This window comes from Cinclus cinclus, chromosome 2 (assembly GCF_963662255.1).
Source record: "Cinclus cinclus chromosome 2, bCinCin1.1, whole genome shotgun sequence".
NCBI lineage: Eukaryota > Metazoa > Chordata > Aves > Passeriformes > Cinclidae > Cinclus > Cinclus cinclus.
The window spans coordinates 58,534,662-58,560,354 of record NC_085047.1 but is presented as its reverse complement, the minus strand read 5'-3'; the positions used below and the strand labels follow the sequence as shown (position 1 = coordinate 58,560,354).

The 25,693-nt window shown below is 37.0% G+C and overlaps 1 protein-coding gene across 3 annotated transcripts in view; it reads left to right on the top strand.

The window, feature by feature from the left end:
• DGKH (diacylglycerol kinase eta) overlaps positions 1 to 24,896 on the top strand; it is a 149,684-nt gene extending 124,788 nt beyond the window's left edge. For 2 of the 3 annotated variants that reach the window (XM_062514778.1, XM_062514779.1), the window contains 13 exons: positions 1,763 to 1,897; positions 3,731 to 3,848; positions 4,290 to 4,400; positions 4,556 to 4,652; positions 7,144 to 7,251; positions 10,134 to 10,247; positions 10,537 to 10,671; positions 11,731 to 11,897; positions 12,995 to 13,100; positions 13,919 to 14,011; positions 16,853 to 16,972; positions 17,372 to 17,480; positions 24,807 to 24,876. In XM_062514778.1, the coding sequence (XP_062370762.1) occupies positions 1,763 to 1,897; positions 3,731 to 3,848; positions 4,290 to 4,400; positions 4,556 to 4,652; positions 7,144 to 7,251; positions 10,134 to 10,247; positions 10,537 to 10,671; positions 11,731 to 11,897; positions 12,995 to 13,100; positions 13,919 to 14,011; positions 16,853 to 16,972; positions 17,372 to 17,480; positions 24,807 to 24,859 (1,466 nt within the window). In that variant the 3' untranslated portion in view covers positions 24,860 to 24,876. Of the gene's footprint in view, positions 1 to 1,762; positions 1,898 to 3,730; positions 3,849 to 4,289; positions 4,401 to 4,555; positions 4,653 to 7,143; positions 7,252 to 10,133; positions 10,248 to 10,536; positions 10,672 to 11,730; positions 11,898 to 12,994; positions 13,101 to 13,918; positions 14,012 to 16,852; positions 16,973 to 17,371; positions 17,481 to 18,871; positions 19,003 to 24,806 lie in introns of all 3 variants that reach the window. The other variant, XM_062514777.1, reaches the window with a different exon arrangement.
• The last annotated feature ends 797 nt before the right edge of the window (positions 24,897 to 25,693 follow it).

Sequence of the window (25,693 nt, the reverse complement as noted above, 5' to 3'; positions counted from 1 at the left end):
AGTCATCCAGAAAGGTGTGTAATCTTGCTTCAGGGATACAAGACAGTGAACACTTTGCCATTCCATTTACAGTTCTGTGTTAGATTATCATCACATAAAAAGAGCTGTGGCTGGGCAAATCCTGGCCTGAAGTGAACACAATGTCTAAACCCTTGTTCTAGTTACTCATTTTGTCTCTAGATTTCCCCACTCAATATTTTCTTTCCATTAGTATCTTCATAGAGTACCCTCTCATGCTAAGTTATGATTGACATGACCTGATTTGACCCACTGGCAGCCACTGAAAAGGGTGCATTCTGTCCTTCCCACCACATTCCTGGTGCTGTTCCCCTGCTGCTGTCTTTGGTGCTAGTCCTACTAATTCTTTTTTTGCTCAACTAGTTTTCATGTTTTGAGAGGAAAAATCAGATTATCCTGAAATAATTTCTTTTTTTTTGTTCTGAGCTTCTTTAGATGGTCAAGTTTGAAGTTGTCCTAAGCTGAAGTAGTTTTAACATGTGAGATAATTTGGAGCAGAGATAGCCAAGAAGTGTCTGTCTGTGGCCATCTGTTGTGCAAGAGTTTTCTACATGCACATGGAAATGCTATAACAAAGCGTTTGGTAATACCCAAACTTTTTTCCTTGGGGCACCGGTTTCTGGGTATGCCTGATGGGGCTGAATTGCACAAAGATTTTCACCAGGCTGAAGCAGGCACTGGCATATTCTCTCAGGCTGCATGAAACAAGTTCTGCCAGGAAAGTAAATTACAGCACCCGAGATCAGCCCTCTGCAAAGCTGATCCTTCTTCATCACCTCCAAAGGCAGCCAAAGGACAACTGTCCTCACTGAGCTATTAGTTACTCTTTGTGAATATCTTCTCTTTCCCCTTGATTTTCTTCCCTTTCCTTTCCCTGAGCCTTTTTCAATAATAGTTACATCAGCTACTAAACATTAGCATCTGTCAAGGTTTCACTGATCCATCTTCCAGAGAATTTTAGTAAATAAGTTAATTATTTGGGAAATTGCTGGTTTGTTTGTTTTCTGAGGTTTTCTGTGAAAAAAAAAAAGATGATAGAAAACTGATTCCCCCCCCACAATCCGTTTAAATGCCAAGACAAAGGTGAACATGGCTTTTTGTTCCCCTTGCAGTTTTCGGTTTGGCTGTAAATAAAGATGTCAGAGTTTTCTCTGATTTTTTTTTTCTTTTTTTTTTTTTTTTCTTTTCAGAATCTGATGGAGGCATGGTCCCATTTTAGCTGGTTGAAGAGAATAGTGTAGCTGTTGATGAGATAGATAGTCTAACCTACAGGTCATGGAACTACCTATTGTTGTAGATGATAATATACTGTGTAGTATGTGTATATTTATAAGTAAACATGGATGAAATTCAAGTTTAATTATTTCAGTAATATGTTTTTCAGAGGCTTACTGCAGTGTTAAATACTGTTGCATTTTAAGGTGGATATAATACATTTTATGAACATAATACATGTAATACTATTGCTGGTAGCTTGAAGTATAAGTTGGGAACTCATCATGTTGAGTGCCATGCACACCTGCTCATTTTAATTTGTGTTCATCACTTGATCTGTTTCTTTTTTTTACTGTGTTTTTTTACTGTATTTAGAGGAAAAACTGATGCAAGGGGGAAGGACTTTTGTCATGGAGTGGTAACAGATTAACTTAATGCTTCTGATGTATTTTCAGGGCTGTAAAAACTATGTGTAGGCAATGTCATAATAGGTCTAATTAGTGTTCTTATTTCTGTTTTTTATGCATAGGTAAAACTGCACCAAGATCTCCTGATAGACGTACAAGCCGAGGTATCCATTCTCAGACAGGTTCTTTCTCTGCTCCAGCTTTGGCAGCAAGCAAGGAAAACCTTCCAGTACTTAACACAAGGATTATCTGCCCAGGTAATTATGATTTTGAAATCTGCTGTTCCTACTGTACTTTAATATTGTCTTCCAGTCTCCTGCTTGCTGTCAAATAATGACTTTTTTTTCATGCCCTGAATTTGTTTGAACTGAGCATACACATCTTTGTGTTGTATTGTATAGGAGGAAATGCATCATAGTGTAGAATATGTCTGATTGTTTGGCACAACACCACAAGTAGCAGAAGTGTTGCATTTTATTCCAGTGGGTAAAAAGTAAAATTCAGGATCATAGAATTGCAGAGTGCCTTGGGTGGGAATAGATCTCTAAAGACGATTAGTACAGCCCTCTGTCATGGGCATTGACATATTTTACTGGGTCAGGTTGCTCAGAAAAGCATTCAGCCTGAGCTTGGACACTTCCAGGGGTGGGGTTTGTTCAGCTTCTCTGGGCAGCTTCTTCCCATGTCTCATTACTCTCATCCCAAATATTTTCCCCCTTTTGTCCGATCTAAACCTAGCCTATTTGAGTTTAAAACCACTGCCCTTTCTCCTGTCACTGCAGGCCCTGGTAAAAAGTCTCTCAATCTTTATGATAAACCTGCTTTATGTTTTGAAAGGGCACAATAAATTCTCCCTGGAGCCTTCTCCTCTCCAGGCTGAAAAACCCTGTCTCTCTCAGCCTGTCTTCACAGGAAAGGTGCTCCAGCTCTGACTGTCTTTAGGGCCCTCTGTGGACTTGTTCCAGCAGGTCCATGTCCTTCTCATGTTGGGGAGCCCAGAGCTGGATGCAGCCCTGCAGGTGGGGTCTCACCAGAGCAGAGCAGAGCAGAGGAACAGAATCCCCTCCCTCACCCTGCTGGCCACGCTGCTTTGGATGCAGCTCAGGACATGTTTGGCTTTCTGGGCCGCAAGCTCATGGTGCCGGGTCACATCCAATTTTTCATCCACAGGTACCCTCAAATCCTTCTATAATTTATCCTAATCTATGGATTGGGATGAAGAGGCCGAGGGCAAAGCTGTGTAAAGTTCAACCCTCTGAGTAAGAGCTGTCTGTGGATATCTCTCTGGAAGTAGATAACTGAAACCACACAAACCTGCTCTGTTAAACAGTTGGAAAAAGAAATCTGTTCTTACCCAAATGCAACTGACAGATGAAAAAATACCTGTTCTGCTCCAAATGCAATTAATACTAGAGAACACAAGTAAAACTCTGTTTTAATTAACTTTATTAGTATAGCTAAAATACAGTGAAACCAAGCTTACGTTTTTTCTTTAGACAAATTTAAGTAAAAACTGTTAGTATTTTACTTTGTTTACATGCATTACAGAGTATTTTGTAGAGTGAAATTGATATTACTCAAAGTGGGCATGTTGAGGCTGTGATCTTCCCACAAATTAAACTATGGCTCTGCCAGTTGTAAAAATGGTAAGAATATTCCTTATGTATGCTTCTGAAGGATAGGACAAAAGGAAAATCATGGACAGTTAGGAGAAGAAGATTAAACTGAATGAAAAGCTGTAGCAGTCATTTTGGATGTTAGGTCACCCATTTGGTTACTATACCAGCCAGTGAGTGTTGGCCAGAAACCCTAAATTTTCCTTGTTTTTTCTTTCTCAATGCTGGTATCTGAAGATAGCCACCACAACGCAGCATAGCTGCCTTTCTGCTTAAGGGAGTCAGAGACCTGACAAGATAACCAATTTTGGTAAAAATTGAGGTAGAATCACCATCTTTCCCTGTACAGATTTAATGATTTTTGTTTCCCAGTATGTGGCTTATATGTTTGTCTATTTATCAAATACAAATTTTTTTTTATTATTTTCTTTCTGTTTTGTTTTGTTTTGTTTTGTTCTTTTCTTTTTTAATCAGGTTTAAGGGCTGGTCTAGCTGCTTCCATTGCAGGAAGTTCAATAATTAGCAAAATGTTGCTAGCAAACATCGATCCATTTGGTGCTACGCCGTTTATTGACCCGGATCCAGATTCCTTGTAAGAAATTTTTTGTTTCTAAATATACTGTTTTGCTTTCCTTAAGGGCATCCTTCTTACATTTTTGTAGTCTCTTATTTTTTTTACATTATGAAGTTCTTGTTTGCCATCATTTGGCAGCAGACATCAATGTCTGAAAACAAGCTGGATTGTACTGGGTTAGTTAGGAGTAGTGCAAATTTTTTTGCAGCAACTGAAAATAATGGGAGACATCTGCTCACTTATCCCTTGATCACCTGGAGGAAGAGAAGGAGGACAGTAGTCTTTCAGAGCTGGGTTTTTCAGCCCAAACCAGTTTACTCAGGAAGATTCAGAGGAAGGATCTCTTGAAGTATCTTAGTTCATATTCTGTCCTGTGACCAGTCACACTCTTGGTCAAATATGTGTGCGTGTCCAGGTTCCGTACAAATGTACACCTGATTTTCTCTTTTCCTCTAACAGGGAGGGATATTCAGAAAAATGTGTCATGAACAACTACTTTGGAATTGGGTTAGATGCAAAAATTTCGCTAGAATTTAATAACAAGCGAGAAGAGCACCCTGAAAAATGCAGGTAATATATTTACTCTGTCAGTAACAGAGCCAAGATGTTTCCATTCTTTTCTTTTCTTTACTCCTTTATTTGAATTTTTAAATTTATTTTTTACAAATACAAGACACAATAATGTGTGTATGTCAATATGTGAATCTTATTTTGCCTGGTTTCAGAAGTCGGACGAAAAACATGATGTGGTATGGAGTTCTTGGCACAAAAGAGCTATTGCAGAGAACTTACAAGAACTTAGAACAAAAAGTTCAACTTGAGGTAAATTTTATTTATGGTGAGGGTTGCTTGCACAATGTGTAGTGAAGAATTAGTTCTTAATTTTGAAGCCTGTTAATTGTTCTCATGTCAGCCCAACCTGATCTCAAGGGCACTGTGTAAAGATGTGCTATAGAAAAGGTGGTTCTCCAAGTCATGTTTTTGAGTACTTTAAGATCACAAAATACCCAGTATTATGTTTCTTGCAATTACTGCAATTATTGAAAAAGATAATAATTTTTGTAGGTAGGATATATTTCTTAATGTTCACTGTATCAAAGACAGACCAGGTTTTAAAGGCAACCACAGAAATGACCATAAAATAAAGAGAAGAAAGAAGATAAGGAGTCTTAATCCTTCAGGTTCAATTTAAAGTATCTGAAAACTACACATATAGGAAGAGCATGTAAATAGTAAAAAATTCCTGACAGAAGAGAGGAGATTCTGACTATGCACCACAAGAAGCCCAGCTACACCAGTACAGACTTTCTCTAGTAGTCACACACAAAAAAGCAAGATATATATTATCAAAGCAACAACAAATTCCATTTTTAAACATAGCTATTTTTTTGCTTTTAAGTTCTAACTTAAAATCTAAGTCTTCCACGTGGTACTGGGAACTTAAAGGAGATACAAACGATTCCCAAATGCAGAAGAAGACTATAGGATGGTTACTGTTCTTTTCACCCAAAGAATATCTAAGGTGGATTTTGACATAGAACATAAATAATTTCTCCTCTTAATCCATGCTAACTATTTTGTATAGAAGTTTATGATATTTATATGTGGGTAACTTTTTAAGTTGAAAGAATAATTTTAAGTTGCTGGAGCTCTTTCTCATCCTGAGATTTAGGAGGATTTTTTCTGGTAGCAGCAGATTGCTGTTAGCCAAGGACTGAGTAATTATCAAGGAATTATGCAGTAGTTAGCAAATATAATGACAGGAGAGAACGTTATGTATACTGCAGATAGAATTAGATTGTAAGGATCTTTTGAATTGGATTCAAATAAGATTCAATAATATGGCTGGCCTTTCCATAATTATTTTTTTTTAATATTCCTGTAAGTAAATCAGCAAGTAAAAATTTCACATTTACTGTTGTCTTGCATAATATTAAATATATTATGCCTGCACATTCAGGCATTAGAGGCAGACTTCTACTGTAATAAAAATGGCTGTGCAGCATCTATTAATATCACACTGTATTTTGGATACTGTCACATCTTGATTAAAATGTTACATTCTGTCTTGCTGCTAAAATTAAATCTCAAAAAGAGAGCACTAGGCACATTCTGGAAATAATTTGCATCTCTTTCTCCTCCTGAAAAAGATGCTACAGATTTTCTCCTTATTTCTTTAGATTCTTTTTCATTCGTATAATTTTAAGATCCTTCTGTGGACTGGTAATGTGCAGTCATCTAGCAATACTGAGTAAAGGCACCTTGATTGGCTACTTCATGGTCCATAAAGTGACACCCAGGTCCAGCACGTACAACCTTGTGTTTCTAACTTGCTTCAATTCCAAATGCCTGCGGCACTGCTGCAGGACTGCACTTTTGACTCCCAGTGGAATGGTTTGAGGACACTGGGTTCTCCCCTGCAGGCAGCTGTACTGCTGTAAGTCAGGAGTGATGTCACTGATGCCTGTAAATTTACCCTTGGCCAAAAGTGAGATTGATGTTGTTGATTGTGTTGAGCAGGACATGGAGTTGCTTATGTGTTTTGGGAGGTAAAGCAGTACGAAGAAGGACTGGATGGTTGGCCATAAGAGTTTTGCATTACCTGCAGAATCAACAACATCAACAACTCCCATCTACAACCAGGGTGACACCCATTGGGTCAGCCCTGGATCTGTCTTTTGGGAGGAGAATGAAGTTATTTTTACAGGAAGCCAACAATACATGCAAACACTGACAGCTAACAACTTGTTTGTGGCTATGCCAGACATATTCTTGGATATTCTTAATACAACCTCCCCCCTGCCCCTGGCTTAAATGAATTTCACTAAATAACAAGTCTGTTGCAATTTTGGGAATGCTGATATAGGATGGAAGACTAGTTAGTGAATATATAAATTAATCTTTTAATAATGTCCTTGGCAATCTTACTGTGTTTGCTTAGGGAGATTGGTTTTCTTAGTGCAAAAAGATTTTTAATTCTTGATGGACAGACCATGGTCTAAGTGCATGAGAAATTTCATAATAAAGGATGTGGAAATTTTGTTTCAAGACCTATGGAGCACCACTGTTGTAGATACTACAGCATGTAGATCTACATATTTTTCACCTCTGCAAAAGTCAGTGCTAAGATTGGAAAGAAGAGGTTTGTTTCAGAGGTACTTTATTTCATGGAGGGAGTAGTCTTGTGCCAGACCTCTTAATGACTCTGTCCTCCCCTGCCAGCTCTGTTGAAGCTTCATGTGCTAAAAATTACTCTTTACTGATTACTTTTATCATATTATTTATGTACTGAAGGAGCTTTTATCCATTGCAGTGTGATGGACAGTACATCCCCCTTCCAAGCCTGCAGGGCATAGCTGTGCTGAATATTCCCAGCTATGCTGGTGGGACTAATTTCTGGGGTGGAACCAAAGAGGATGATGTAAGTAGCATTAAATAGACTTAACCTTCTGGGCAAAACCAGCAATAAATGTAATGAACTGCTCTTCTCACTTGATTTTAATAGTAGTAGCATATTGTTTGGATAACAGCTCTTATTTAAGGAGGCTGTTTCTGTTCAAACTGTATTGTCTGGCTGGATTTTTTTTTAATTGAAAATATATTCCATTATTTTTTTACTGTCCATTGTCTTCTGTCATGTCCGTTCCAGCAAAATGTTCATAATAAAGCGTAATGATTTTGCTTTTTTAAATGGGTCTCTAAGTATTTTTAGAAACTTATTTTATAAACAGAAGCACAAGTAATTTCTCTCTATATTGTTTTACAGATGTAAATAAGGTTTCTCAAAGCATAGATTCCTCTGTTTGCTATAGTCTAACAGCAAGCAAGGTAGAGAGGATAATCACTCAAAGTTTATACCTTAATTTTCCTCCTGTTCTTCAAATAGCTTTGCTGTGAGGGATGGTAATTCAGAAAACGAAGACTGATGCATTTAATGACTGATAATTTAGTGGGGGTGGTACACTGGTTTTTGAATATTACTTTCCATGAACCTTTAAAATCCTTTAAGGTACCATTTCCCGCTTCTTCCTTTCAACTCCTAAGAAACATCTCACCACATGAATCCCTACATGCCTTACAACCTGGCACAGTGTTATGGCTGCTATCCACTTCACTCACAGTGTACCAACTGTGCTTACTAGCAGATTATCCTAATCTGCTGCCCTGATTTCGTGTGTGATGTCTGAATCACCTAAAGCTGTAGTTGCAAACTGGCTTGTGATTTTGATGTAGACAATTCAGGACTTTTTTGCCAAAAAGTTTTAGGTTTCTTGTGAGTTATTATCCTTTCATTTTCTAATATGTATATACAAGCATACCTATATATAACATCTGTAACTTAATATAATATCTACTATATATAATTGCGTGTTTATATAATACATATGTATATATGTGTATATATGTGTATATATATGTATATATATATATATATATACATCTATAAAAGTGAAAAAAAAATTCAGACATGTTTTAGTGTCCTTTTCTTAATTTTGGTATAAGTCAGAGGATGGAAATTCTGTTTGTATTTGGCAATGGATATCTAAAGCTTTTCTGTATATTGCATGTTCATAGTCAGAACTTGAAAGCTGTTCTAATGTCTGCTCAGCCTCTGTTCAGGAGTTTTGTTTCTCCCTGGACTTCTTCAGTGAGAGAGATCTGTCCCAGCTTTCATACTGGTATACAGAAAATGTGTGTGTCCTGGAGTAGTTTTACTGATATTATTAGTCTTCTAATGAGCAGATGTGCCAGCAGAGTGACATGCTTTTTCTGGACAAAGTTAGGAGCATAATTCACTGCTTTAGTGCAGTCTTGAATGACTCTTCATCAAGAGGTGGTGGTGGTGGGTCTGAAGTGCTGCTGATTCTGCTTGTCTGGACAGATGAAAGATGTTACCTTGACAGCTCTGACTATTGCTGAAAGATTAGCAGTGAGCCAAACAGAGCATTTGCACCCTGACTGGCTTGAGCATGCCTTGTTAAGGCATGTTATTTTGGTGTCCAGAAGACAGGCTGGACCCATGACCTGCAACAGCAAAGGAGTCAATTTGAATGTTGATCCACAGAGATTGGTTTGCCTTTAAAAGAAAAAAATGAAAAAGAAAAAGAGATGGCTTTTCAGTACAGATATTACTGGTGGAGAGTTACAGCAGAAGACTGGGCTGAGTTTTTCCTTTCCTTTTCCTGAAATTGCAACACAAAATAAATTAAATTTTACAACTACTTTTTCTTAACACATGCCAGAACTAGCCCTGTAAATGTCAGTTACTGGATCAAGAACTCTCCATGCTTTTTCTTGTGGAACAGCAGAGTGACCATCTTGGTTCTTTTAAAGATGTTCATATATTCCTTTGAAAAATGGAAAAAAATTCCATGGAAAATAGGAAAAAAAGTCAGATGAAGAAATTGGGATTTTCTCCAGTCTGGTCTCAGGTGTTACTGATGCAGTTTACTCTGCCTAAGGTGCCAACTGAAGGAGTCCAAGTACTGCCCAGAGAGCCGATCTCTCTACCCATTAAACTCTTACTGGAGTGATTTCTTGCTGATTTTTCTCCCTCATTGCTCCTTATTGCATATCAAGATGAAACGGCCAAGCTTCAAGTGGCTTTAGTGTGGTAGCACCCACCAGACCCAGCTGAAATCCAGCCTGAGATCTGTCCTGTGGTTGAATTCCCCGGCAGCGCACCAGGTAGCAAGAATTCCTGTGCTTTGTATGTGCATGTGGAAATTCAGCACCTTGGCTGCACAGAAGGACATTTGTTCCACACAGAAGTGGTTTTCCTGTTTACAGTGGATAATTATACACAGCACAAACAAGATTGTCTTCAGTATCAAAGCTGTGTTAAACAAAGCAGAGCATGGACTTGGATGTTGGTTTCCAGAGAATTCAGAATTCTCTGGAATCTCAAACTGATAAGCACTTCTGAGAAGAAAAGGAAAGCTTAGATATTAAGAACATTAATCAAGCAGAGATTTCAACTGGCCTTTCATCTTGCCTTGAAAAACATTTTTTAATCTGCATGCTGAAACACGCCGTCCTTCCTATATATAATGTCATATCTAAATGACATCCTTCCTTGTCATTCAGGTATTTCAAATGGTATCAGCATTGCTGTTTTAAATGCTATTTGCCTGTTGTCTGTGGTATCTTACTCCTATGACTTTGGAGAAACTGTGGTTATTCTACAGTAAAGAAGTTAGAGCATTTAAATGTTGAAAGCAAATTTGTAAATGAATCTGTGTTTCACTGCAATCTAAGCACTGGATTTGCCATCAAAAATGGAATACTTTCTTTTCCTCACAGATATTTGGAGCTCCATCATTTGATGATAAAATCTTAGAAGTTGTTGCTGTATTTGGCAGCATGCAGATGGCAGTGTCCAGAGTCATCAAACTGCAGCACCACAGGATAGCTCAGGTTTGTTGCTTACTTGCAAGCACGCAGAATGGTTGGCAGCAGTATGGGGTTCTGGCAAGTAGCAGGACTCTTGATGACCACTACTCTATACATTTATAAAGCACTGACATTGTTTTGCTTTTAGTGGGTAACAAATTGTCTTCAATGATGAATGAAGTATAGGAGAGCCTAATTCCTGAGACAGTTCTGGAGGGAAGCCACAGCTCCTTGCAATCAACAGATTACAGGTGGCCTGTCAGTCTCACCAATATTTATTGCCCTGTAAAATAATGTGTTTGTTCTTTTCCAGTGTCGGTCAGTAAAGATCACCATACTTGGTGATGAAGGGGTTCCAGTGCAAGTTGATGGAGAGGCATGGATCCAGCCCCCAGGAGTTATTAAGATCATACATAAAAACAGAGCTCAGATGCTAACACGAGACAGAGTATGTTGCAGAAGGAGCTACCAGTGCTAACATTGGTTTCTGTTATAGCGTGAACAAATAGTACTTATAAAAATGTTTTATAACTATTTATATAATTCATACAGTTACTTACAGTGATATAATTTCTTTAATGAGCTGGATAGAGAATTATTATTTTGTATAAGTGGCAAAGCTTTGTTAACTTCTGTTGTATTAGTGCTATTCCTATATTCTGATTAATATATAGTAAGAATGGTTAACATTTTATCTATTCCTTCCTCCCTCCCCTTCTACTGCTTCTTTCTTTTTCTTTAGGTATGTTATACCAGTCACATACTGGAAATTTTAGCACAGTTACATAAATAGCAAAGTTCCATACTGTCCCATCTTCCAGAACAGCTTTCTGCAGATTTCCCTCTCTGTCCTACCAATCCTCCTTCTCCACCATGAGCCATTCTTAGACAGGAGAGACACAAGTAAAACCTAGTCATACAGCCACTGGAGAGTTCATGCTTGTCTAGGATTCTTGTGTGAAAGGTACAACTACCCCTCAGTTCTCCATCCACTAGCTGGATCCTGAATTTAGGGTGGAGTTAAGGTGAAATTTGAACTCTATTTTAGTAAATTTGGGGTTTTTTTCCCACCTTTTTAAATGTTTGAGTTCTGTATCAGTTTTGAATTTCAATCTTGCTATCCACACCAAATGTGCTTAGAGAATCACAAAATTCTAGAATTATTTAGATTGGAAAATATCCCTAAGATCATTGAGTCCAACCATTATCACTATCTTTGTGTTCTTTTTGGTTTGGAATACACATTTTGAAGATCATGGGGAGGAGACAGAGAAGAAGCTTTCAAAAGTTACTTACTCTCTATACTAAGTTTTAAAAACTTCAGGTGTAAAAATATTATTTAATCAGGTAGTATTATTTCTATAAAATTAAATCAAGTACTTGTTTATTTGTTAAATTCATTTTAACTAGAATAATATATCATTCAAATTTATGTAAAATGTAATTTTTTAATGAGTAAGAATACTCCCAAGTGTTGTGAATTGAATGTATAATTAATTTTGATTAGGCCTTTGAAAACACCCTGAAGTCTTGGGAGGACAAACAGAAGTATGATTCCTGCAAACCTGTCATTAGATCTCCCTTGTACCCTCAGCAAGCTGTTGAGCTGGCTACAGAGGAAGAAGTTGCACAGATCCAGTTGTGCTCACAGGCTGCGGAAGAACTTATTACCAGGTACAGTCAAATTAATAAGTTGGATTGGCAACATAGACACCAAGACTGAATTATTAATGCAAATTCATAGAGACTTAGAGGTGTACATTTTCCCTGGTTTTTGATTAAAGTTTTATTGCCATAATATCAATATTTTTTCTTCTAATTTAAAAATTTTATTTTAAGGCTCAACTTCTTTTTGTGTGCTTTTCCTATGTGTTTTTCAAAATTTTATTTATGTGTTTTTGTGGTTTTTTTTTCTTGTAAAAACCAACTTTCTGAAGTAGCAACAGAAATAGAAAACTGGAAAGCTTCTTTGCAAAAATTGAAGCTTCTCTTTTTATGACAAAGCAAAAATATAATAGGGAGGCATTGGAAAAAAACCCTTTAGAAGTCAGCAGGATGGACACTTCAGTCATTCATATAGACTGAGATAAAGAAAAGCTTTTTTTTAAATCAGAACATTTTATAAAATGCTATTCATTTTATCATAGCAACTGATTATCTTCAGCATCAAAATTACCAATAATATAAGAAAGGAAGGTCTACATACTCTTCTTATACTGCAGTCATAGACAAATAGTTTAGTTTATCAATTACCCAAAGTGAAGTTTAGCCAAGTCATCTTAAAAACTTTACTGTTCCAAAGATGGTATGGAGGTTGTAGTTACAGCTAGACCTTCCATAATCTTAGATGATTGCAGCCAATTTTCATGTCACATCCAAAGGATATGCCTTGTGAAATAGGTGTAAGGGGTTTTAAGATAATTTTAAGTAACTTATTGCAATATGCTAGTTTTCCTCTGTAGTTCACTTGAAATAATAGGACCAACATTTTTGTCCTTTTTTTTTGTATAGCATTAGTTTTCTAAGACAAATAAATGTATCTCAGGATTTTGTAGCATCATAAATAATCTGTGTGATGGATACAATTTCTAGGAGGTGCTATATTGCTTGAAGAGATACTTGCCTTTCAATTTTTGTCATAAAGGACTATAACTTTCTGAGTGTTTTGTGAAAAACATTCTTGTGTATTTTCTCATCTGATTAAATTGTGTACTCAAGAGTTATTCTTTAAAGAAATTAAGAAATATTCTCCTTTTGAAATGTTTTTGTAGGATCTGTGAAGCAGCAAAAGTACATGGCCTCTTGGAGCAGGAGCTTGCTCATGCTGTTAATGCATGTTCACATGCATTAAATAAAGCCAACCCAAGGTTCCCTGAGGTAAAAAGAAGACCAGAGATTTATGTAAATAAGCTGTTAACAACTGGGTGCACAAGCTTGTGGCATGGGGGCTGTATTTTCTCCACTTGAAAACAAGTTGGATGAGAAAGCAGAAGATGCAGTTTAGGCATTCACCAGTGTCCTCCCCACCTGGGACTGTTGCAGGCATATCCTCAGAGAGGGTGGAGGCATGACAAAGGCTGAACCAGATCTGTTGCTACATAAAGGTCAATTTCTGTGGATGCTTTCACAGAAATTTTCATGCTTAATTGCTATCCAAGTGCTATACAGAGAAGGCAAAGGGGCTGAGGGAAAATGAGTTTCCTGGTTTCTCTCTTCACACTAGATAATCTGGGTGTTTTCATGGATTGGACTCAGAAATTATTAATTAGGTAGAGGCTGTCCATATCTAACCTAAATTGACACATGGCAAATATGTTAGTTGACCTTTGCTTCTTGAAGTATGGTTAGGATCTTGCTTCTGCTGAGGATAAGGTGAAAAATTGAAATCAGTAGTTATTGTTAAATGAGATTCATATTTTTTCTGCTGGCCTTTGACATGTTTGGATTGATATAGTGGCTGATCACCTGATGATCTTCAGGATTGTATTAATGTCATACTAAATGAAGTTGAGGAAAAGAGAGTAAATACATTTTTTTGTTTCTATTCCCAGTACTGAAGATATTGTTAGTTTAGAGCTAAACTGATGTATTTCTCTTAGGAGAAGGCACTTAAGATCTGTCCTGTAAGGCCAAAGTACTTACTCTCAGTCTGACTTGCATCACTTCAAAGAATGTTTATGTTTCTTATTCCCCAGAGCCTTACCAGAAACACTGCCATGGAAATAGCTGTCAATGTGAAGGCTTTACACAACGAAACAGAATCCCTGCTAGTAGGAAGAGTTCCTTTGGTAAGGTCACAAGGCACATGGTGTTATTCCTTCATTCAGATCATCTGTGATTTGTTCTTTGCTGATTTTTGTAAATTGGTGCCACAGTGAGGACACACTGCAAGAAGCTTTGCAAGGTTGATAGAAGATTACACTGTGTTTGTGATGGGATCAGAATGAGTTTTGAAATCTTTTCTTAGGTTGGCATCCATCTTGCCTCACTTCAAATAGCTGAATCATTGCTTGGGCTCTTCTTGTTGATAGTCAGTGGAGAGAAGTAGGTATCCTTGTGAGGCTGATTCACACCCACCTGTCTTGGAAGCCTATGATGGAACAAGATGATTTATCTTCTGGAGATGTAGCATTTACGATAATTTCTGGAGAGCTATAATGTGACTGTCTTCAGAGTTTAAGGAGAGCCTGGGGTGAGAGCTGTTTCGACTCATGCAATCAACTTCTATAGACCTAATCTGGTCAAGTTAATATCACTCTTGTTATCATACCTATCAGGAGTTATTTTATAAACTTTACCTAGTAAGTGTTCAGTAAACCCCTAATGGTACTTGAAGACTTTGCATCTTCTTTGGCAAGTGTTTGTGCCTAAAATGATGAAGATTTCTCAACAACTGTATACATCTCAGTTGGATGTATAATTGGATGTATATTGACACTGTGAAGAGAAGAAAGATGTCAGGTTTTCTATGCTGGTCTAGTTTTACATTAGGAAAGTACTCAGTTGGAGCAATTACATTTTCTTTAGATTCAAAAGCAGATCTATTACTAACTCATTTATTTAAGTGTTGTAATTTAAAATGGATATTAATTGGAATGTTTTAATTTAGCTGAGTTAGAATGTAAAACTTACTGCAGGTTCACATACCTTTTTAAACAAGTGATAAATTGTATGAGTCTGCTTTAGAGTAACCAAAAGTGAATGTACTCTAAAGGCTAAAAATTAAGTTATAGAAATAGTCGAATATGAAGTTCACATGTTCTGTTTTACAGTGTTTTCAAAGGGAAAATTATTTCATTAGATGTTTTTATCAAAGAAAAGAGAAAAAATATCTGTTGTTTTTTTTCTATATCTAAATTGCTATTGCTAATCCCATGTATTTCAGATTTAGTGAGGAATTAAAATAGAGATTTTTTAAAAAAAATAATTTACAAAGGTAATTAGAAGAAAATATTTAAATTGGTGATGCCATATTAGGACTGGTGAAATTTATTGATACAGTTTGGAAATAATGTTATTACAGAAACCTTCCCATGGAAGGTTTGCCTTTATGGAAAGGTAATTGAAACATTACCTTTTCTGCAGCAGGTTGTGATGTTGTAAGAAAATCTTGGATCTCTAGTGCTGGAAAATATTTTGACATTGTTGGAGTTTGGTGATAAATTACAAACCCCACTTATTTATCCTACCTAACAAAAATGTCTTTCCTTTGCTTCAGTAGTCTGCATATGTTCCCATCTTTCAAAGGAGAAACCATCTTTGTTAAGATCTTACTGTCTAGTACAATGATACGGGAAATATAAGCTCCCTTTGCTATCGTGTTATTTTCTCCACTAAAGCTCAGAGAATTCGGTGTCCATAAGCAGACTTTGAATTCTTGACTTGAATTTCTTTAAACTGATTTTTTTTTTGTCCATTTGAAGAGTTCACTTAATATGGAGCACAAGAAAAGAGGCACTTTTCTTTGAAGAAGTTACAACTTTTCTTGTGTTTTCATTTCTGAGAAATTACTCAAGTAATCTATTTTCTATAAAAAATGAAGCAAAGAATTTTGTCTTTCTCAACAAGTACTTATGTAATTGCTTGATTCTCAGAGGAAAACATTTTGCCTGGGGACAAAAAACTGTTCATCTGATGGTGCTCCTGAAATAAATCCAAAATAATAATTCTGGTAAAGAAAGAATCAGCAATTCAGGGTAAATTCTCATCCTACAGCATCTTGGAAAATCTTATTTCTAAGATAAAAATTCACACTATGAATGAAGAAATAAAAATAATGGATTTTTCAATTCCTTCTCTATTTAAATTTTTGATATGAAAATATTTTGTTTCAGTGAGTTTAGATATTTTATTCAGTTGAAATGAAACAGTCCTTGAGCCAAACTCATGTGTTGCCAAGTCCCAATGTTTTTACACAGCCACCACTTTCTTTTTCCCTTTGGCCTTTACTGATGTCCTTGTCTTTTTGTCTCCTGCCAGGGAGTTCTTTCCACCCTCAGCCAGCAGCAGTGCCTATTGCTGTCTGTCTCACCTATTTAGCACAGGTAGTGCAGGTATCATATCACCACTGGAAGACCTTTGGGAATGGAAATCTTCAGCAAGATCCATTTCTTCTTACTTGAACATGAGAGAGTGATCTACCATTTGAACACATTTGCAAAAAATAACTGAGGCTTATTACCATCTACTCAATTTTTTTTACACCACTTTTCGTACAAAGATTTTTTTAGCCACTTGCTCTTCTCACCAGGTTTTCTCTTCCTTCTGTTGGCAGTTTCCATTTCTAGTGTGTCCTTGTCGAGGTGTTACCAGATAACTCTTGCTTTGTAAAGGCTCAGGAGTGTAGTGAAGGATGAAAGTGATTGACAACTATGCCCAACGGGTCTGCGCCAAAAGTCTCAGCTGTCTCAGTCATCCCTTTGTGGTTGGGACCGTACTACAAGTAGTGTGAGGGTGGTCTCACACATCTCTGATGGAAAGTCTGATTTTGGAAGATTATTTGTCTTCACCATTTGTTGACGCTCACCATGAAATAGTAATCTGTTTGTGTGTGGCAACAAGATATCTAGACTTAAATGTTAAATCTTATGAAACTGAAAGTCCTATTTTTCTGGCCTGTTTATAAACAGCAGTTAGAAGCTCCTCATGAAGAACTGTTGTCTGATGCTTTGCACAGTGTGGAAATAGAGTTGAGAAAACTTGCTGAGATTCCTTGGCTTTATTATGTTTTTCAACCAAATGATGATGAGGTAAGTTTGATTGATATGTACCGATTTTAACTGAACTTAATTTTCTTTCAATAGGGAAAATTAAATTACAATTTCTCATGATCTTGTGAGGCACTTTCAGTAGTGATGCTGGATCATTTCTGTCTGCTGTGAACAATCTTCTAACATTAGTGCTTTTTTTGTGTGTGTTCTATTTTGTGAATGTAAAGGTTTTGATTGATAAATAAATAAATGAAACGTATATATTTAATTTATATTTAAAAATTCAAACATGTATGGAGTTAAATCCTGACATTATTGTTTACAGAAATAAATTTGGGTCTTACTTTTTGAGATTAATTATGAATCACCATCACAAGCATATAACTTAATTGTTGTTTTCTCTTATTTAAAGGTAACTATGCCTCTTTTCTCATGCAGGATCCCCCTCTGGATTATGCTAAAAGAAACAATAGAAGTACAGTGTTTCGTATAGTGCCAAAGTTTAAAAAAGAAAAAATTCAGAAGCATAAGACCAGCCCTCAGCCTGGTATGTGTTTTGAAATTGCAAGAAAAATAGTAGCATTTGCAGTAAATGTGATTTTGTGGGATATTTTTTTTTTTTGGTAAGAGGTGACATGACTTACCTAAGACTAAAGTCAAAGTGGAAAGCACCTGACATCTGGCATCTTCATTAGGATAAATATTTCTTTCAGTGCATTTAGAAAGCATTCAATAGGACCCCAATACTCCCAAGTGAACCAAAGAACTACTGTAAAAATACTTTTTAGTTTTATCATGCAACAGGATCTCTGTCTTCGCTGGTGGTTACATTTGATTTACTCATAGCCATACAAGCCATGGGTAAACACATTGTTTCCCTGTGAAGCTCAAATTCAGGTTTTTCAGGTTAGTTTTAGGTGTGAAATAACTTTTATCCCACTGGTTTAATTAACCAGTTATTCTTAAATTTTGGGTGGGTTATAGGTTTAGTAAGTGAGACAGATCACACAAAAAATCATAATAGTCAATACTGACTTTTTAATTAGAAGTTGAACAAACTCCACCCTCCTCTCTTCCCATTTTTATTCATGAACTTACTTCCTCAAGATTATGTCCAGGATGTAATCAGTGATTAGATGGTCCTAAAACTGTTTCTATGTCTTTTTTTTTTAATAAATGAAGAGTTGATCACAATCTGCAAAATATTGCAGTTGCTGATCAGATTTAAATTTCAGATTAGACATCAGATTTCTCTTCATTATAAAGTGAAGCTATCAGCATTGAACGAACTTGCAAAATTATAGCAATAAGTAGCATAACTTTCTAATATATGCGGTCTTAATGGGACTAATGTGGGCAACTAACCTTAGAGAACAATGTTTTACAGAGAGCTTCTTAATGGCCTGTGTAACACAGTAGCTTAAAGAGTACTTTTTGTCTTAATTAAGAATACTAGAATCTGTTAATCAAAACTGGACTTGCTTGCTGCCATTGCTATATTTGAGGTATGGTTGCTATTATAATTTTACATATTAATTAGTTTTTGAAGGCTTCTCCTCTCCCTGGATGAATACTAATAAATTAATAGCATAAAGCAGAACACCATTAGACTGCGTCACTGATCCTAAGCTGGTTTAATGTGAATTTGTTGGGACATAAGGTTTTAAAGGCTTTACTGAAGGAACTGGAGTAAAGCTGAAAGCATGGCTGTAAAGCAAAGAACCCCAACTTTGTTAAGATACTTTCTTGTGTTAACTGCTAACCTGTAACCTGCATGTAAAAAGGAAATTGTCAGTTTTTGTGGAAAAGACACCTCTAACCTTTCCCTTTGCTAGCACGGCAATTCTACTCTGTTTTCCACTCTCTTTGGCCTAACCTTTGCTTGTGATGCATTTGAGCATGTAGAAATTAAGGGGGTTTTGCTCTTAACTTTGGTAGTTCAAAAATGGGGCACAGATGAAGTTGCTGCTTGGCTGGATCTGCTCAGTTTGGGAGAGTACAAAGAAATCTTCATCAGCCATGACATCCGAGGCTCTGAGCTTTTACATCTGGAAAGGCGAGATCTTAAGGTATTTCCTTTGTGCTACTTTTCTGCTATTGACCATTTTCTTTGACAAAACAACAACCAACTTTTCTTCTTTCCCTGCACTTGTCATTGCTTGTAGCTTGGCTTACACTGTGCAAATATGCAATAAACTAATATGCGCTGTCCTTGGGCCTGACTTTCTGAAGTGCTGACTTGAACTCACAACCGAGAATACGTGTGTTATCCAAAATTTCCTTCTCTTTTTCTTTTTATTTTTTTCCCCCAACGTGATGTACAATGATAGTGTTGCAGTTTTATGTCAAAAGGCATAGGAGAAGCACATGTGATATCTTACTGGCATCTGTGTAATATAATGTTTTCTTTAAGAGTTCACTGTTTCCATTAAACATGATCAGTATGGATCAGTTGATGGCAGTCACAATAATTTTAAGTCCATCTCCTGCAGGGGCTGATCTGCTCCACATGATTTATTGTGTGTATATTGGATATAGTGGGTCTGTGAGAGATAAGCAGCCTAATAAATTGCAGTATTTGGCTTGCATGGCATTGGTGCTTGAGTGTCAAAATAGGTTTTCTCATTGGTGACCGACCTCTGATTTTGGCTGTATAGAATTTTGAAAAAGAGTATTTTATTTCGACTCCAAAATTGTAAAACCTTTTTCCTCTGAGGCCAGATAGATAAGTTTGGCAGGAGAAATGTTATCCAGCAGTTTGAGGTTGTTATTTGAGCTTGCTGGTCCTTTTCAGGAATCACTTAAGTGCACCATTATATGTAATAGCGGCTGTATCTTTGGGGATTCATTAAATTACTTTTTCCAGGAACTCGGTAGTGATGAGTTCTTGGTAATGGGTTTTGCAACTGCTTTTAGCACGTAAGAGAGGAGGAAATAGGATATTGTATAAATTGCAAACATTTACATTTAGAGTGCAAGTCATTGTTCTACCCACAGTGCAGTAGTTTCCAGGTAGAGACAATATTTTCATACAAATGTGTTACTGTATGTAAAGTTTTTTACATAGTGTGAAATCCTGGTGTTATAAGGTAGTGCTTGCATTGTGTTACTGTTGCAGTAGAAAGCACCTGCTGAAAATAGTTGTGTTTGACATAATCTGTTTGGCTGTTGCATATTATTTTACTCTTTGGTATTTGATTGCCTAAGCTTCTTACCATGGAAGTTAAATTCCTTTCTTTCAGGATAGTTTCTGACAGGGAGGGACAGTTTCAGGACAGTCCCTCCCTGCAAAAATTTAGAAGTAGAAGACTATCCAAGGAATCCACAGTGTTCCAGTGATGGATGTTGCAAGTCCCTGTTCTGAATGGGTACTGAACAAACTTAAAATTCAACTGAGAAACTCAGCATCACACAATGCGTAGGTTTGCTAAAATGTTAAGAAAACTTAAAAAGTCCAACTTTTTGGAATAAATGATGGTGGGCAAGATCACTGTTAAACTGGACATGGCTTCTGTCTATGCCGTATTTCTCATAGGTACCAATTTGACTGCATGCCCAGTGGGCTGGCACTTAAACCAAGTAAATGTCTGCAGCAGGGTAATTATCAACCTGTTATCCCTGTTGCTAAGCTCATGCTGGTTCAGAATAAATAAAATCCCCTCACAAAGGTCTATGTCATTAAATATCTAGAGGCTTGTCTTAGAGGTCCTATAGCGAGCCTCCTGTCTCCTCTACCCAGTGCTGCCTGGAGACATGCAGGATGAGGAGCTGCTCAACTCAAGTTGCCAAGAGCATGTCCTGAGCTAACCAAAATCTTGCTCCAGAATCGACCCATGTGCTCATTAGCAGGTGCTGAGAGCTTCCAAATCAGTGTCATGCATAAACTGGGCCAAGCTTTCTGGCCAGGCATGGCTTGCACTCTGTGTAGCAGCACTGAATTTAAATAGCAGAGTTTAGTGTTCATCCTGCTGATTACAGGGCATGGTCTCTGCAGGGAGCCAATTAAGGATGGCTCAGGCAGCCTCCAGTTTTCTGCCAGTGACCTGAATTGGTGTCAAGATGTGTAATGTGGTACTTGGGAAATGAGGAACACCTCACAAGCTGCCCTGTGAATATTTCCTCCCTCTGGCTATCAAGATGTGCAGATGAGCCTTCAGTGCTCTTGCAAGCTATAATGTCTACAGCCTCTCCTCCACTGCAAGGCTTGTCTTCCTGACAAGCTAAACGAGATCACCATTGATTCATGAGCTCCTACCTCATCTGTGATACATTTACCTCTATTCCCTTTCATGTCTGCAGCAGGAAAAATTGCTGCATGTTTTAATTGAATCCTCTGAGCCTACCTATCTTTCTGTGGTCAAAAGTAGAGATAAAAAGCAATACGGAGAAGGATTTGATGAAACACTTTTCCTTTGCACAGATCACTGGAACAGAATTTACATGCTGACAAAATAGGGTACCTCTAATTGTATTTCTGTATAGCTTTTGAATCCCATTCTCAGGGATCTCTGTGTGGCAATTGGCAAATGGGGAACCAGAATACCCCCACCCAGTCCTCTTATGCCTGATTTCATTTAGGGGGATCTTAGAAATTTGCACTTACATGATTTTCTTTTGCTTGATGAATGGCTGGGCAGTAAATTGTGAATTATTCTGCAGAGAACTGTAGAAAGAAGGCTTATTGTGGCCTTTTTTTTTTTCAACCTTATTTTAAAAGCAAGCTAACTGAAAACTTGACTGATTTTTCTGAAATAAATATTGGCATTCTTAGCATTGATGACCATGTTCCTATGCATGGAACTGAGTCATAATCAGAACTGCATTACATTTGGTAGAACGAGGGGATGATGTCTCCTTAAAGCTCCACAGCAGTGTTGGTTTCCTTGGAGAAAGACTTTCCATACCACATATCAACTTGATAAGCAGTGCCAGGCAAACTAAAATCTGTGCCAAGGACTGTGACACATCATCCCTGTGTTTTGCAGTAGCATATTTTAAAAAAGTTATTTTATGAAAAAAGTTTTTTAAGATTTGTTAGATTTCAGACATGTTAAATGGCTTTTTACACTGGGGATACAAGTAGGGTAGATTTCACATTTGGAAGATGTTATTATTAAGGAGTTCTTACATAAATTGCTTGCTAGTGCTGGTACGTTTGGCCAAAAAATGTCCAGGAAATGGCACAGTGGTTAGGGAGAGCAGGAGGAGAGGTGATTCTGTTGTTCTAAGGCCATATCTGGGGAAAAAAAAGGGCTATTTTTTTTTCTTCAGACTCCTGCTGGAGTTTCCCCTCCAAAACTAGTTAGTAGTTTAGTAAAATAAAATTTTTGTTAACTAGATATCAATTAGATGTGAACAGATTATGTAGCCATACATGCGCAAATATGCTGAGATGTTTGAGGATCTTGTTCTTTGAATGATGCATGATATGCCGATGTGGCAGATTCTTTTAGTATGAGATGAGAGAATTTCACCAAACTTTTCTGCATGAGCAGTAAAGTGAGAATATCAGGTAGCATCTAGTGTCATGACTGTATAAATTCTAGTTTCCACCAAACCAAAAACTATTATGAAAGCATCAAAAATCTGAGTTGCTGGTTGGGGTTTTTTCCCCCCTGGAAGTGTAGCAGAAAGGGGTCCCCAAAATTTTTGATGAGGCTCTTGAGATTTGCTGTTCTGGTATGCATTACAGCAACTGCAGCTGAAATGGGAATAAACCCAAAAGGTGTTGTAAAATGCTTTACAAAGGTTGGTGGGAGAACTGGCTGAGTTTTTTTGGAATTTCATAATATGTTTCTTTCTTCTGATTTTGAACTCTGGCAGCATCTCACTATATTGCTTATCCAACAGAAGCTCAGCTCATGAAAATATATTTGTTCTGAACAATTTTTAAGTTCTTAACCTTTAAATTGTGTGGTTTGTTGTGGTTTGGAAAGTATCCTTATGGGTTTTCCCTTATGTAGAATTTCCTCCACATAGCAGCTAGGCTGTTTCATTAGCTTCATAGCCACGTGTGTTTTGGTTTTTTTCCTTGGGAATTCATGTGTGTTTTTTTATTGTACTTGAGAATTAAGTTTAACATAGAAAGGACAATATTACAGAAATGTAGAATTATAAATATTACTGTCATTTTAGGATGAATTTGACTACTACCTGTATGAGCTCTCTTAACTTAAAGATTAGTACATTTGTTTATAAGTGAGATGAATATTAGCAAAAATAAAATATAAATTTGTGTGATGTAGAAAATCAGGAGGTTTTTTTCAGGTAGTTTATGAACAGCACTTGCTTTGGGAACTTTTACGAGCAAATGTTGAACTCCTTAATGCTGACACCTTTGTGCCAAAATCCTGTGAAGGATGACAATCTATTTATAGTGCTGATAGTTTTCAACTGATGAAACAACCAAGTATTTTTTCTCTCTAACATAACCAGAATTCAGTCTTGACTTTCTAAAAATTAAACCATCTGTTTAATCTTGGCTATGCTACCTTTATAATAAAATAATTAATTCATGCCCATTTTACCACCCCTTTCTTCCAAAATTAAATGCATGCTCACATTTTGAAGTAATATAGGATACTGATTTTCTGAGGTCTCTGTGGCTGTAGAAATGTAGATATAGTCTTTTGTACAGTATGTACAGAATAACATACATGGTTTCATTTTCCACTTTTCATCAGAAAAATTTTTCAAGCTTCCTAATTGCACTCCCTTCTCTTTAATGTCTTTGTAATGGAAAAAAATCTTCCTATTAAAATGAAATTATTTCTATTTCAGAAAAAATTGAAACTTTTCTACTTTTTTAGTTATTTAACTACAATCTATTTATATAAGGTTTATTCTACAATAACTAGTGTTTGACTCTGCTGATTGCTCAACACCACTAACACATGGATTTTAAAGACTTTTTCATAGCTGAGTTTTACAGATAAGGGAATCAGATTTCCATCAAACTGAGCTGAAAATTCATTAGTGTCATGGGAGATCATTAGCACAGCTGGGCATCCCATTCTGCTTCTCTGATCATTGGACCAGCCAAAATTGAAAAAGGATGCTGCTAAAGCTATTGCTAATACTGGAAGAAGTTTACTACAAAAAGTTCTTGTCTGTTGTTGCGTACAGAGATTGGTCTGGAAACCAATATAGAAACATTTCAGCTGATGTGAATGATTTAGTGGCTACTAGGAGATTTACTCTTGTGTTTTTCACATTTCCTTTGGGATATGACTGTCATGTTTCTGAGAATTTTTCTTCCAGCTCTTTAATCAGGAACATCCATGCTAGGAGATGTAACCTTTTTTGGAATGAAAAACAAATGCTTACTCTTTCTATTGCTCTCTAAAGGGAAGTTGTCCTACATTCCTGTAGCCATTACATCCACTTTCCCTTGAGAAACTGGGGGTATGTGTGTTTGTTGATTAAGGCAGACATCACAGGGCCTCAGATCAAGTGACATTGCTGGACAGAAGTTCCAATCCATCACATTCTACCAAGCATTTGATTGCTGTGCTAGAGAGGAGGGGGAGATTGTTCTCTTTATTTTGCCAGAAAACGTGAAAGGTGTTTGTATTTAGAAGTCAAACCAAAGATGCTTTTGACATATATTGAAGTGCCCCAAGTTGTCACTATTGCAGGTAAGGAATTTTTTGTCTGCCAGACAGAGAGGGATTCGCTGTATGCTCTAAGCAGCCTTTTTGTAAAGCAGCTCTTGCTAACACTTCCTGGTTAGTGTTGATTGCAGTGAGAACATATCTCGACATCTGTTGCATGGATAGATCATAATCAATGGGGTTTATTTTCCCCTTTTTATAAGTAAACTTCCTTCTTTTTCTTCTCTTCTTTTCTTTTTCTATTTTTAAATTTTCTCTAGGACCTGGGGATAACGAAAGTGGGTCATATGAAGCGAATTCTCCAGGGAATTAAAGAGCTCAGCAAGAACACCCCTTTGTCTGAAGTGTAATTACGCTGGTGCTTTTCTTAAAGAGAGAAGAGAAGAGAAGAGAAAGTTGCTGGAGAAGCAAAGCTGTTGCAGGCACTTGGCTGTCGTTGTAGTTTACTCTGTGGAAGAATAAGCACTGGTGTTTGTACAGGCTAGCATCTCTGAATTCTTGTGCGGTGAAGAACTTGCATCAAGAGTACGAAAGGATTTGTGCCAAAACAAAAAGGAAAAGTTGATATGTTCTGCGAAGATGTTTTCTTGATGTGCAAATTGGCCAGTTTGGATAAGCCCAGTTTGGTAAATTGATTGGTTGATGGTGAATTACATTGACTGGAAAATATAATCAAGAAATGATTGCTTTGCTTACACGCAGCTCAGTATGCCTCTCTTTATGCTGCAGCAAGATGTCACTGTACAGCATGAGGTCATCTGGTTATCCTTCCGAGGCGTAGCTCTGTAAAACCTCCTGTGCGGGAAGACCAGGAAGTTTGGAAGGTTCAACATATGAGCCTGGCAGTGCCACAGGTATCCAGCACTTGCTGGCCATGCAGAAGAGGGGAGAGATACCTTCTGATACCATAAATGCAAACTATAATGCATGGTGTGCCTGCCTGAATTGTCTGTTGTTCTGTTGCATGACACATCTGATACTTTAAACACTTGAACAACTTTTTTATCGGTTTGGATGAGATTTAATTTATTGATACTTGAGGTTTGTTTTTGTCTGTTTTTGTTTTTTTTTTTCCTCCAATTTCAGGCACTTTTCTATTCTTCAGTGTTGTGTTATGCCTGACGTGTTCTATGGCAAAGGGTGTGTG